General features: G+C 36.1%; 3 protein-coding genes across 3 annotated transcripts in view; 1 reads left to right on the top strand and 2 right to left on the bottom strand.

Annotated features, from left to right (window-relative positions):
• Nucleotides 1-489: 489 nt before the first annotated feature.
• Nucleotides 490-2,367, bottom strand: LOC125048817 (programmed cell death protein 5). Its single transcript, XM_047647732.1, has 3 exons — nt 2,175-2,367; nt 1,945-2,053; nt 490-1,248 (listed from the first exon to the last, which is right to left on the bottom strand). Exons 1-3 carry the CDS (start codon nt 2,238-2,240, stop codon nt 1,034-1,036), a joined length of 390 nt encoding a protein of 129 aa, XP_047503688.1. The 5' UTR covers nt 2,241-2,367; the 3' UTR covers nt 490-1,033.
• A 1,647-nt stretch (nt 2,368-4,014) lies between these two features.
• LOC125048816 (tRNA-splicing endonuclease subunit Sen34) lies at nt 4,015-5,607 on the bottom strand. Its single transcript, XM_047647730.1, has 7 exons — nt 5,366-5,607; nt 5,191-5,277; nt 4,991-5,126; nt 4,813-4,928; nt 4,631-4,744; nt 4,312-4,461; nt 4,015-4,240 (listed from the first exon to the last, which is right to left on the bottom strand). The coding sequence occupies exons 1-7, from the start codon at nt 5,415-5,417 to the stop codon at nt 4,047-4,049; spliced, it is 849 nt and encodes a 282-aa protein (XP_047503686.1). The 5' UTR covers nt 5,418-5,607; the 3' UTR covers nt 4,015-4,046.
• A 5,673-nt stretch (nt 5,608-11,280) lies between these two features.
• The window catches only part of LOC125048646 (epimerase family protein SDR39U1), a 4,349-nt gene continuing 946 nt past the window's right edge, over nt 11,281-14,683 (top strand). Inside the window, exons 1-4 of the mRNA XM_047647426.1 lie at nt 11,281-11,522; nt 12,081-12,282; nt 12,557-12,791; nt 14,100-14,333. Coding sequence (XP_047503382.1) covers nt 11,498-11,522; nt 12,081-12,282; nt 12,557-12,791; nt 14,100-14,333 — 696 coding nt within the window. The 5' untranslated portion in view covers nt 11,281-11,497. The remainder of the gene's footprint in view (nt 11,523-12,080; nt 12,283-12,556; nt 12,792-14,099; nt 14,334-14,683) is intronic.

Genomic DNA, 14,683 nt, shown 5'->3' with positions numbered 1-14,683 from the left:
TTTGAGATAATTTTTAATTCCAATAAATTTCAAAAAAAATTCAATAAATTAATAACTTTATAATCTTTATTTTAAACTAGGGGGGGGGGGCTACATGTATATATCGGCGGGACTATCTCTCTCTCTATATTCAATCTATGCCTTAAAGCATCAACATTCTCAGATCGTTGAAAAAATAGCAGTGGTTCCGGTGCCTGAAGATAGACGAAGTGAGTGGACCATTTTAGGTGATATTATGTTCTTACTTAAATTTTTGTAGTAATAAGTTTTCTATTGCATTAGTATTAAAATACTGTTAGAATATAAAATAAACATAACTATGTTTAAGACATAATATAGCTATTAGCTTTGATTATCAATTATCAATGAATACAATCTTGATAAGTTATAATTTCCTAACAAATAATAATATCAAGATTGGAATACAATCAATTATTAAATTATTACAACGACAAACAAAAAGATAGATAATAAAATAAAAAAACAATGTTTTTGGGCATACTTTAATCAAAAGTTAAATTGACGGCACAGCAAAACATACACATACGTACGAATTTGTAATAAGTAATATAGAGGCTATGCATATACATTTGAGTACTTATATAACTCAAGTTGCTCTATTCAAAGTAATATAACACGACTTTTATATCTTCTTTTCGTACAGTAGGTTATGAACAAAAAAGAACTCACAGATGACTTAAAAGTATTTAAAACAAAGTTAATGAAATAGCGTAGATTTGAGTTACTTTTTGACAAGATATGTAAATATAATACCCTCAAAACTGTTTTGAATAGGGGGTAACAATTCCGTCAAATGTTTATTCTAATTTCGCTTTATGAGAATAAGTTTTAAGCGTTATTGAAATTCTATAAGAGCATAAATCTAGAGTCAAAAAATTCTCTATTGCCATTGGTAAATAGATTAGAGAATAGTATACCTCACTCAATCTTTGCAAAAATATATATTACTTATTGTTAAAAAGACTCCTGAGTTTTTGTTAAATAAGGCATTAGTATTGCTTTCATGAGGTTACTACAAATCATCATCATCTGAATCAAGAGCCGCTCTTCTTCTGTCAAACTTTACAGTACTTGTAGACCTGGGCATCTGCTGGTTAACAGACTCCAACAGTTGAATGAGTTCCTGCTCAGATATTTTAGTATTCAGTTGGCCCATCTGGGCCATTCTACAGATCATATTTTCCACCATAGCCGCTTTTTCTGGTTTACTGTGCTTTATTATATTTACTGAAAAAAGGAAAATCAACATGAGCTTAAAAAATCTTTATGTCTGTAAGTTATAAGCATGTCTGAGTAGATATTGATCACTTCATGATGTGGCTAATTTAGCTAGTAAGATATGGACAGTCTGTTTGAATGAATAATCAGTATTTGACAACATCAAGTAAAATTAATGCTCATTTAATGAACATTTTTTAAGACATTATTTGCCGCACACCACCACTATGGAATCTGCTGCCCACTGAAGTATTTCTAAACCAATTCTACATAGGGTCGTTCATAAAGAGCATACCAAATCTTAAAAGGCCGGCAATGAACTTGTGAGCCCTCTGGCAATGTGAGTGTCTTTGAGCAGCGTTATCATTTAACATCAGATAAGCTTCCTATCTGTTTGCCCCATTCATTTCTTAATAAGTAAGAATGTTAGACTTCATAGGCCCATATTTAGTAAGACTAGAATATGAAACAAACTTAAATTTAGTTTCAAGAGCTGTCACACCGTTTTTTTTCTATATGAAGTTTGACACATTTGACAGCACTCAAGACAAGATTGTGACTAGATAATATGGACATGAGCTGAAGCTTGAAGAAAAGATAAGTTTTTTTTAACACAAAGGCATGTACATGTTACCATAAAACAAATCCATAAACAATCATGAAACTGAACAAACTAAAAAACATAATAATAATAACTTAAATTACATCTGGTTCTAGCATCTTGGCTAAGGGCTTGTGACAGTATTGTGTGTCTAGCATCTTCCATTGCCTTCATTCTTTCTTGCTGAGCCTTCGCTTGATTAGGATCTCCACCCTGAAATAAAATATACACAATAAACTATACCGCAATTTGATTAACCGGTATTCTACAAACGAGATCATGACTTATTTATTCTAAATATTTAAGTTAACCTGTATGATACTATCAAACTTACCCCATGTTGAGCTTGCAGCTCAGCCATTCGCTGCTGCCGAATTTTTTGCAACTCAGGATCATTCATGTTGTTATTTGTTAAATAAGTAAGTTGAAACCTTAATTAGATTCAACAAGGAACGACAAAATTAAAAAATAAAAACATTTGTTTTCACCGTATATATGATGAAATTAAAACGCTAAATTTGACATCTGACATTTATTAAATGACAAAGATTATATTGATTGTCTATGCTCTATAAACAGATAAAATAAAGTCGCTTACAAATAAATATAGTGTCAAAATAATTTATATTTTATATATGTAAGTTTACAATCTACTTGAGCGAGACCGGAGAAAGGAAATATATTTATTTATTTACACGTCTTTATTACATTAAAAAAAATCAAATAAAATGATAATTATAAGGGATGCAACGGCCGGCCTTATCGCTATCAAACTATCTCTACCAGACAACTCTAGTAAGGAAAAACTTAAAAATTAATAGTAGAATCTACTAGTCTTTTTTAGTTTTAAGCGCAGCTTAGATTAAGTGCATAACCAAATCTTATACTTATAGGAAAACATAGAATTACCAACCTTAATCTAAAATAATAATAAATAAACTAAAAGCTAATCTTACGGATTCATGTATTACGAAGCAATACAAAAGAATAAGAAATACAAGAATTACAAAAGGTACGATAGAGCAGGATAGGATGTGGTTAAAAAATGTTTATGTAGAAGAATTTTAAAAGATGTTCGGGAGGTAGCCAATCGTATGGAGTCGGGCAGCGTATTCCGCAACTTCATGTCGGAGGTCCTAAACGTTTTAAAATTACCTAAGAAGGATGAGCTGTGAGATGGAATATCCAAAAAACATCTATTAACATATAGTTATTTTCGTTAGATATGAGCGAGTTGAAGGAAATGAGCGACCCAACCTGCCTGCCAAATTTAGACACTTGTTCATATTTCTTAAGACCAAATATAAAGCGTACCTATACAGAAATTCCGCAGGCAACCAATTTTGTCAGCAGCTCTTCATTCATATCAGAGGTGCATGAGTCCGCTTAATCAATATAGGAAGCAGAAGAGATTGCGCTAATAAAGTTTTAGTGCGGATAGGAAGGAAATTAGAAAGACGTCTCATAGCATTAAAGTGGCGTGTAATTAGCGGCTGATTACTTTTACGTGATAACCCCAGGACAACGTTTGTTCGAAGAAAACACCAAGATTTTTTAGCAGTTACTCTAGGTAGCTGAGCCCATTTGACCATTGAAATAAAGAAAGGACTTCCGATGATGATGACTTGGCTCTTGGCACGATTAATTTTAAGACCAAGGTTTTTACTCCAATTGGCTATATTATGAAAATCATCATTTATCGCCAAAATCACCAGAGCAAGTTCATCTAGTGTAGACAGAACGTAATTTGGAGGTCATCTGCGTAAAGGTGCAGCCGATGAACGCGCTGTCAGGGAGTTGATGAAGATAGCAAAAAGAAGAGGCGAAAGAACGTCACAATACTTACATTATTCCATTGAAAGTGGGTCACGTTATATCATATTTTAATACGCTGGCGACGACCGTAAAGATATCTATCAAACCAGTCAATAGCCAGTGGAGAGAATTTAATAGAGCGAAGCAATCCAAGCAGAATTTCGAAGTCTACAGTCTTCAGTTACATATCCCTCGACAGATGTTGTCAGAAACCTTAACTAATACAGTAGCTGTGCTACGCCCTGGCCAGAATCCAAATTGGAGAGGGTCTATGTATGGTCTTGAATTGAGAGTATAAGATGAATAATAATAGTTATATCACCTAGTAGTGTCGATGGTTTCAAATTTCAAAAGCTTAATTCAACAAGTACTCAATTTATTTCTTATTTTATTATCTTACTACACTGTCATGCCATTGTAATGTCTGGTATTCTATTGCACCAGTATTATTGAAATAGGCTAAGATTGCAAGTTTATTTACAGCAACAGACAATCTTCCAAATGCGACTAAATTAGCTGGACGAAATTTTGTTGCAACACTGGTACATTTCACCATGTATGTAGCATGGAATTTTACTGGATCACCTTTAAAAAATATATATATTTATAAAATATTCAGCTCTCACTATAAATGCATCATAAATCTTATTATATACCTTGATAAACCAAAAAATCTGATCCAAATTTTGATCCATTCGTTAAATAATATCCATTTTTCCATAAATCATTGAATACTGCATATTTTATTTTTCCTTTTTCAGTTCTGAGGCTAGGATCCAGGACATCGGTAGATAATATTTTTTTCTCTATAACAGATTTTTTTCTTTTCAAGAAGTAGAAAACTGAAGCCTACTTATAGATAATTAACATAAAGAAAATATATCATATTACATCATTTGGAAATAAAATAAAACTTCTTTATTCTACTTAAAATAATTTCTAAGTGAGGAGTAACTCATAAGGGTACCTACTTACCATTACATTTTAAATGATGCTGAGTTGGTAAATGTACAAGTAAGTGCCCTGGTGCAATATTAGGAATTTTGTTAATTTCTTCTTGTAATAAAATGTTTTTATCTAAATCAACATCTGCAAAACATTTTACTAATTACATTTGTTTTAACTTATGCCTTATAAAAATGTAATAACTATCCAACCTGAGATTCCTTTAGATAATAGTTTTTGTTTTTTACCAGCTACAATTATATCAATTTTTTGTGATAACTGCTCAATTTTCCTTTTTTTTAAAGCTTCTGTTTGTTCAAGTGTTATTCTGAAAGGAGAATTAAATTAAAATTATTACTAAAGGTTACAATAAAATGTCTTAAATTTTACCTGTTTTCACAGTCATCAATTTGCTGCTTCAAATCATCAGATGGCTTCACATTTAAGTCTGTAATACTAATCAATTCACATATGCCTTCATTGACTAATAGTGTTGCCTCTTCTGTCATAAGAGACACAGGTAGCCCTACAAATAAAATCATTTTTAAGTTATAAAACAAAAATATTGTTAAAAAATAACTAAACTGTACCTTGAAAGTCATTTTGCCTAGGAAATGATGGAAGAGAACCAATCAAAGCACCACAAATGCGATATTTTACACGTAATGTGTACCAATCTGAAAATCAAAAGAGTAATATAAAAAAATAGGATACAATAAAAGTAGTAGTAGTAGTATAGGATATAATAAAAGTAGTTGGATATACCTTCTGAATTCCAAACATATGCAGAACCATTGGTAACATAAAGAGGAATCATTTTAAAATATGTATATTGTAATAAATTGATGATAGTATTTAAGTTTTAAGCCGTTTATAATTCATTGGGTATTAAAATAATGTTATGGATAAACATGACGATAACTGATTAATCTTGGCGAATAAATTATAAAATCTTTATTCTTTTGTATACAACTCAAAAATCACCTCTAATTTCTAAATACATATTATGTACCTCAGTGAAATTCTGAAATTATGAAGTATGAACACAGGCTACGAGTTACGACAGTGGACAGTAGCACAGATTAGACTAGAATACATGTAAGTCATAAAAACATTCCTAAAAAGAATGTATAGCTATCCGATTTTTTTAATTTAATGCTGAGATCGAATCCAGCCGATTTTTGGATAACCGATACCATAATATTATGGAACTAAGGAGATTTTTTCAATTGTTTAAATATCGGATGCGGTCAAAAAGGTGTGATTAGGACATAATATAGTGTAGGTGTGTTATTATGGAGCCGTTACTGAATTACAATCGAGCACTTTAGTTTATTTATATTATAAATTGTCGTATTTTTTCATAGTAATTTGTGAATGCTGTAAGAGCTCCTGGAATAATCTAACAATTTTAAGACGATTGAGATGATTCAATGAAAAAGAAGATTTAGAGTTCTTTTAGAAAAATGTTACAATTCAAGACTAATTTTCACCACAAGGGTTTTAGCTATCAATGAAAGTAATGCCTTTAAGCCTATATTATGTTGTCATCGATGCTTAGTCAATTAAGTCTTTAGGGATGTTGGTTGAGTGTTGAGTGCTTCAGAATTACTTGGTCGATGTTAAAATAAAACTCCCTAATTACTTGTAGAGAAGAGGTGTAGATGGAATAATGAATGATATTTATTTACAAAACTGTGTACAATTATACTTAAAAATTATCCTACACTTACAACTAATATTGACATGTGGTGCCAAGATGCGGAGCGTTGATTGGTTGCGCAGGTACCAGAGTAGGCGATAAAAATGCGGCGCGGCAAAAAGTTGGCCTTTTTCTGCACGCAGCCGCCGAAGCGTACGAACGTGTTCATCTCAGAACACTTCGGTATCGTAGCCTTACGATAACGCTAAAACTGTCCTTTTCAGGACAAATTATCGTATCACGACTAAACGTCTAACAACTGTCCTTTTCAGGACATATTATTCTTGTTTCACGACGAAAACGTTTGACAACTGCCCTTGTCAGGGCAACTTACCGTGTCTTACGACACGATGAAACTGTTCTTTTCAGAACACACGACCGTAACTATTCTGATATGTTCTTGTCAGAACACATCACTGTTTCAATACGACACGTTAATCAATCACCTACAGGATTCCCCCTCTAGCGAAGCGTACCGGCAGGCGTATAACGCGGCCTCGGCGAGTTGTCCTTGTAGGTATTGAGTTGTTCCCAATGTCTTGTTGTTTCAGGTCGTTGTCATTTTGATGTTTCAGGTTGTTATCGTTTTGATGTTTCAGGTTGTTGTCGTTTTGATGTTTCAGGTTGTTTGATGGTTTATGTAGTTCGTTCGCACTTGATGTGATTTGCTTGTTGCAGGTACTCGGTATTGTATCAGTGGGCACATCTGGCTCGGCAATTGTGTAGGCGGGTTTGAGTCTGTCAATAGAGATCTTTGTTTCACGGTTAGGTAACTGCAGCGTGAATATCTTGCTATCTCGTTTCAGCACGCGGTAGGGTCCGTCGTAGGGTGCTTGTAATGGCTTCTTTACGGCGTCTATGCGTACGAATACGTATTCACATGTCTGCAGGTCGCGGTGTACGAATATAGGTTTTGTATTGCTGTGTGGTTGGTTAGGCATTGGTTGCAAGTTACGTATTGCGTCACGAAGCTGATCGATGTAGGCAGAGTCCATAATGACGTTATCGCGGGTCGTTGATAAGAAATCACCGGGTAAGCGTATGTTGCATCCGTAGGTAAGTTGGGCGGCGCTTACGCCGGTGTCACTTCGCATAGCGGCGCGTAATCCGAGTAGGACGGTTGGTAGCTCGTTAATCCAGCTTCTTGCGGTCTGTAGTCTTGCCTTCAATGCGGCCTTAAGGACACGGTGCCATCTTTCGATGATACCGTTACACTGTGCATGGTATGATGTTGTACGCGTTTTTTCAATTCCGAGTAAGCGAGAAAGAGATGCAAATACTCTGCTTTCGAATTGGCGTCCTTGGTCCGTTGTTATTGTAGCAGGGCAACCGAAACGGGAAATCCAACCTTCGTATAATGCTTTGGCGACGTCTTCGGCTGTTATTTCGCATAATGGGTATGCTTCGGGCCATCTCGTCGCTCTGTCGATCATTGTCACTAGGTATCGGTGACCGGTGGCCGCGGTAGGTAGCGGGCCAACGATATCGATGTGAACGTGTTCGAATCGTTCGGTTGGTGAAAAAATTGATAATGGACTTGTTGTGTGGCGTTGTATTTTGGCGCGCTGACACTGTAGGCATACTTTTGCCCACTTGCCGACATCTGCGTTCATTGAGGGCCAAAAGTAGCGTTGCGTAATTAATTTCCTCGTGGTCTTTATTCCAGGGTGGCTAACGTTATGTACTGCGTCGAATGCGGTACGTCGGTATTCTTCAGGTAGGTACGGACGTATGTATGAGGTTGAAGTTTCGCAGATTAATTTGATGTTTGACGCGGGCAGGTTTACTTCCTTGAAAGATAAGTTGCTCTGTAAACTGAGTGCTTGCATTGTATCGCTATCGCGCTCTTGAGCTATTGCAAGTTGATTGTAGTCGATCGGCGATGGACATGTGATTGCGTCGATGCGTGATAATGCGTCTGCGGCTGCATTTTGAGACCCACTGACGTGTCGTATGTCAGTGGTAAATTCGCTGATATAAAGTAGTTGTCGGGTGCGTCTCGGTGATTCGCTGTTTGTATTTGATTTTGTATAAGCGAAAGTTAGCGGCTTGTGGTCCGTGTATATTATTATTTCACGTCCCTCGAACATTTTTCGGAAGTGTTTGACAGCCATATAGATGGCGACTAGCTCTCGATCATATGTACTGTAGCGAGTCTGTGCGTCGCTGAATTTCTTCGAAAAATAGCCGAGTGGTTGCCATGTGTTGTTGACAAATTGATTTAGTGCGGCACCAGCTGTTTTGTCACTCGCGTCGCTGAATATAGCAAGCGTCGCATGGTGAGACGGATGAGCGAGTAAAGCGGCGTTTTTTATGCTCTCTTTACATGCTTCATAAGCTTGCGTCGATTCAGCGGTCCAGTCGATCTTTGTTTTGTCACGTTTCTTGATGCTGTGCAGGTAGGTATTTAGTGGCGCTTGTATGGTGGCGGCGTTTTTGATATTTTCGCGGTAGAAGTTTATCATACCGAGAAAACGTCGCAGCTCTTCTACGGTTTGTGGCTTTGGAAAGTCTGTGATAGCCTGTACCTTCTCTTGGGGTGGCTGTATTCCTTCCGCCGTGACTTGATGACCGAGGAATTTGACAGTTGGCTGGCCGAAAACACATTTTGATGGGTTGATGGTAATACCGTATTCTTCTAGTCGCTGTAATACGGTGCGTAGGTGTTTTCGGTGCTCTTCCTCGTCGATTGACGCTATCAGCAGATCATCAACGAAAGGGAATACGAAGTCGAGTTCGCGCAGTACTTCGTGAATAAAACGTTGGAATGTCTGGCCGGCGTTCTTTAGACCAGGACACATGCGCGGAAACTCGAAAAGGCCAAATGGTGTGATTATGGCGGTTTTCTCCACATCTTGCTCGCTGACTGGCAGTTGTTGGTAGGCGCGGTTGAGGTCAAGTGTGGAGAAAATTTTCTTCCCTGCGAGTTGGTAAGTGAAATCACGTATGCGTGGTATGGGATACCGATCGGGCTTGGTTATGGCGTTGAGCCTTCGGTAATCGCCACACACGCGTAACTCTCCACTCTTCTTAGGCACGACGTGAAGAGGTGATGCCCAAGGGCTTTTGCTTGGTCTGCATAACCCTTGATTTATCATGTTCTGAAATTCTTTCCTGACCATTTCGTAGCGATGCGGCGCAATGGGGCGTGGTCTGCAGTGAAGAGGCGGTCCATTTGTTTCAATGAAGTGTTCGACGGAATGTTTAGGACTTAGCTTCATTGAAGTGAGTCTAGTTGTGCCTGGGAAATCTGCTAGTATGCTGTGGTAATTTTGCTCAATGTCTATACTGCGAACTGTAGGTATGCCCGCAGTACTGAGTTGAGCGTTAGTTACCAGCTGTGTTTTCCCGTCGATCAATCGTCGGTTTTTTACGTCGACAATGAGGTGGTGGTACTGTAAGAAATCTGCTCCCAGGATTGGCTTGGACACATCTGCTACGACGAATTTCCATGTGTATGGTCTTCGAAGGTTAAGATCGAGTGTGAGTGACTTCTCTCCGTATGTAGGAATTACAGTATTGTTGGCGGCGTAGAGTTGAAACGGCAGTGGTTTTTCGCGTGAGCCTTTTTTCTTTGGTAGCACGGAGATATTGGCTCCTGTGTCGACCAAAAAGGTAAGTTTCGTTACCCTGTCGGTAACGAAAAGGCGGTGTGATGATTCGGTAACGCCAGTTCCCGCCGCGGCCAGCGTTACTTTTAGTTTTCCGACTGGTTAATGGGCTTGACACTGCATGGTGGTGCGCATTTCTGTGCGTCCATACCGTAGCGATGATGGTAGTAGCAGTATGGCATTGGAGACTTTTTGCGACTTCGGTCTTCCATCTGCGACTCTCGTTGGTTTTCGTTACGATTTGTAGATGCGTTCTGCGAGCGTGATTGTAAACGGTGGCGAGGGCGACGGTTGCGATGGTTGTCGCAAGGTTGTGCTCGTAGCTCAGCAACTTCCGAAGACAATCTTCTTATTTCACCGATGAGTGTGTTGATGGTTGGCTGTTGCGGATGAGGTGGTGGCACGCGGAGCGACAGTGAAATACCGGAGGCTTCCTGGCTCGACGGTGATGATGAAGTTAGACGCTCTGCACCGGATTTTTCTGTTGTCGACATCTTCAATTTTCTTGGTGTTCTTCTCGGGGTTTTTCTTCTCGGGCTTGTTCTTCTCGGGGTTGTTCTTCTCGGGTTGTTCTTCACGGGGTTGTGTTATTGTTGTTATTAGTGATATTTGGTAATTATTGACTTGAAAATTAAACATTTGTTATTTTAGAAACGCACTAATAAACTTATCTATGTAAGGTGGCTTCACACAAATTGCCACTTGTAAACACGAAACAAAACGTGTTATTTATTATTTTGTAATTTGTATTACATTTTAATATGAATTAATTATGAAAAAATACTCTCTACCGTTGTTGCGCCAATTTTATGCAAAATATATTAATATGTACTGCATATTTAAATAAAAAACAGTCTCAGTCAAAGATAAACTTCACAATAGAATTAGGATTGGACAGGCTAACATATTTACAAGCAGCCTACGTCATCGTCATTTCGACGGAATTTAAACAATATATTAATTATTATTTACAAGTTATTTTACTCCACAACGCTTTTTTAAATAATATTATATAATAATCGCTTTCAATAAACCTTTATTTTTCATACTATCAAATAGCCTATGTAGACATAAATTTATTGTAGGTAAGTAAATTGTGATCTTAACATTCTTTAGTTGATTCCAATTATGTTAAATTTGTGGATCATCACCCTAAACGCCAAATTAAAAGTATTTTTATTTGAATGTGTATTTAAAAAGATCTCTTGGTACTCAGGTCGAGTGCAAGCTCGTCGTCAACCGTTTCGATCACGTCATGCTTTGATCGTCATGATTGAATCGGATCAAGCTCGAAAAAATATCTTGTTGATCGAGTATGTGTCTGTCATGTTTTCGCTCAATGTCAATGTGTCAAACGATATCTGGGACTAGACGATTAGAATTATTGTTGTGAAATAGTTTGACATTCAAATAAAAACTCTAAATATATCAGCTGAGCAGCTGACTATTGAGTCTCAATAATAAATATTCAAAATACTATTAAATTTAGAAGAAAAATAAGGTTTTAAACATTTTGTTGCTATAAGATCGTTGTATTTAAAATGTTGCGACTTTAATTTTCAAATTACTATTCATTATATAACAATGGCATCAAAAAAAGTTTTAATCGGTATGTACTTTTTATTATTTATTACTGTAACTTTTTACCGATAGACTTAACTCTTAACTTGATATATTTATATCCCATAAGATCGTAATTTTTATGTATACATATCTCATTTCTCGATATTATAATTTAATAGGCGACTTTTTGTGTGGATTAGTCGCATGGTACTGCGGTAAAAACTATATAAACGCATGAATAGTAAGGAACAGAACAAAGCGAGTATTATTTTTTCCATTGTCAAATGGATACCATGATATTGCTGAAAATGTCCACTGAGTGATTTTTCATCTTTACTCTTAAACGCAGAATAATCTTTTAACAGGGGCTTTAAATGATGTGAGACAGCTTGTAAAATATTACTTGTAGAAATTTGAGTTAAGATTAAATTGGAGTAAAAAAAAACTATTACAATATTATTAAGCTTTTTATTTTTTAGGTACCTTATTAAGATCAAGTGTCTAAGGAAATATACAAAATATTAGCAGTAGTAACCTATAAGATAAAAACACAAAATTTACATGCTTAAGGAAATAAATCTGAAAATCTAAATACTAATTGCAGGAGGCGGTACAGGCTTTATTGGAAAGCACTTGGGACAAGTATTGACAAACAAAAAATATACCATTGTAAATGTATCACGAATGCCAAGCACAAATTCAATCACATGGACAGATGTTGAAACTAGTTTACCTAAACAAACAAATGCAGTAGTCAATCTTGCTGGACAACAAACAATGGATTTTACTAGGAGCTGGACTCCAGGGTTAGCAGAACTTGCTGGAAATTTTTAGTTATAGTTTGAAGTTAGAATATAGAAAACAATATCAAGCCTCAGGGCTACTTAATTTATATCCTATTGTCATAACACTTGATCATCTTTGTAATTGTGTTATATATTATTTTTAGTTATATGAGAATGATTCAAGCAAGATCTAAACTGTTTAAATCTTGACTCATTTTAGTATAACAAAAATAAAAATCCAACTAACATAAAAACATTGTTTAAATGTTTTAATTACAAGTATTTTATTTTTCAGCTTTAAACAAAATGTTAAAAATTCAAGAGTATTTACCACAAGGGCTTTAGCCACAGCTATCAATAAAAGCAATAATAAACCTAAAGTATATGTTGTTGTCACTGGAGTGGGTGCTTACGAGCCTTCGGATATTAAAAAGTATGATGAATTCAGCCCCACAACAGGCAATGATTTCTTTTCTAAACTCTTAGTGGAATGGGAAGAAGCTGCTAAAGTGGACCCACCAGTGAGGCTTGTAAGTAATTATTAAAACTCAACTCATCATTAAAGTAATGCAATAACAAACAAAGTAAAGGTGTCATAAAAAATACATGTCTATTTAATGAAGTTAATATAGGGTATATTAATGGTTGAGATGGCAAACCTAATGAACCCATAATCAAAGGTATGTTCTTATTAACACCAATTATAGTGGTAAACACTTTACTACATAAATGATATAATTATGAAATAACCACGGGGTTGAACGCTGGGGTTCACAGGTTTAAGGTCGGAACATGCTCCGTCGATGACGACCTTGATGCTCCGATCGGCTCTGGCCGAGCTTAGAGCTTAAAGCTGGAGATGCAGTCGCATAATTTCTCGGGAAGCCCGTAGGCTGGAAGCTTCGAGAGCACTGCTCTGTGCCACACCCGATCAAAGGCTTTCGCTATGTCCAAACTTACCGCTAGCGCCTCCCCCTTAGACTCAATTGCCTCTGCTCATCTATGTGTAAGGTATACAAGAAGGTCACCAGCCGACCGACCACGACGAAAGACGTACTGATAATCGTAAATCAGCTGGTGGCCCTCTAGATACCTCAAGAGCTGGCCATCTATAATGGATTCCATTATTTTGGAGGACAAGAAGGAAAATAATGGATATATGATTTGAGCAAATACAAATATTAATAGCTTGTCAACGAGGAATGGAACGCAGTGTACTAAGTTAACAACTAAAGGACAAGACAAGAAGTACAGAAATAAAAAAGAATAATTTTTGCAGCATTATCTCATTGTAAAAAAACTTCAGTGAAAATGGCCAGGCAACACATCTTGCATGACAGATGGACAAACAAAAGGAAAGGACCAGGGAAAAGAAAGAGAGGTCGCCCAAATGTGGGGTGACGTGCTTAAAGAGAGTTGAGAGAGTTGGTAAGCAAGATTGGCAGAAAAATTCTCAAGATAGAGATAGATGGAGACTCTTGAAGGAGACTTTTACTCTTTAAGACGTACATGTAAAAAGTATAGCTAGTTTTGTATAAAAGTATCTTTTGCAAATAGTATTGTTTCACAGAATAAATAAAGCTTAATTATGAATTATTATTATTATATCATTTTGTGGTGCTCTCAACATATTAAAAATAAATGTTATGTTTTACGTAGTAGAGATAACTTAGGAAAAATTTTATTCTAATTAATCTAGGTATTTTTTTTTTTTAATGTACACTAAGCTATTAAATTGATCCATCTCATTAAAGACCCGAGATATGTTGTCTCCAACACATTGTATGTATTTAATGAAAGAAAATAATATTTTTTAATGTAATATTTGTATACTTCAGGTTATAATCAGATCGGGGGTTGTCCTTGGACGAGACGGTGGAATGATAAAAAATATGATTGTACCATTTTTCTTTGGTCTTGGTGGTCCACTTGGTTCAGGAAAACAATATCTACCCTGGATACACATCGAAGACTTGAGTCGGCTCATAACATTTGCTATAGAAAATGAAAATGTCAAGGGGATATTAAATGGAGTAGCGCCACATGTGGTGACGAATGGAGAATTTACGCAGGTATATATATACTTAGGTATTAACAATCGGGTCAACTGCAGTGTGTAATCTTCAATTTAAACATAAAAAAAATACTAAGATTAATATAAGAAAGTTCTTTAAAACGAAAACAGATTGATAAAATGTGTTTATTGATAAATTTAAACGACTATTTAAGGTAAATTTGAATTTTTAAAAAATTGGAGGCAAACACACTTATGAGCATATAAAGCTGTCAATCATGCCAGGTGGACTGTCGTGTTATTCAAATCGACTCTTACTCACAACACGAGAGGCTTTTCTTTTTTATTGAGAAAAAGCTTGCCAACGCTTGGCACACTGAGACATTGGTAAACACAAATACAATTTTT

Source organism: Pieris napi, chromosome 4 (assembly GCF_905475465.1).
Source record: "Pieris napi chromosome 4, ilPieNapi1.2, whole genome shotgun sequence".
Classification (NCBI taxonomy): Eukaryota; Metazoa; Arthropoda; class Insecta; order Lepidoptera; family Pieridae; genus Pieris; species Pieris napi.
This window is presented reverse-complemented; position numbering and strand designations above follow the sequence as displayed.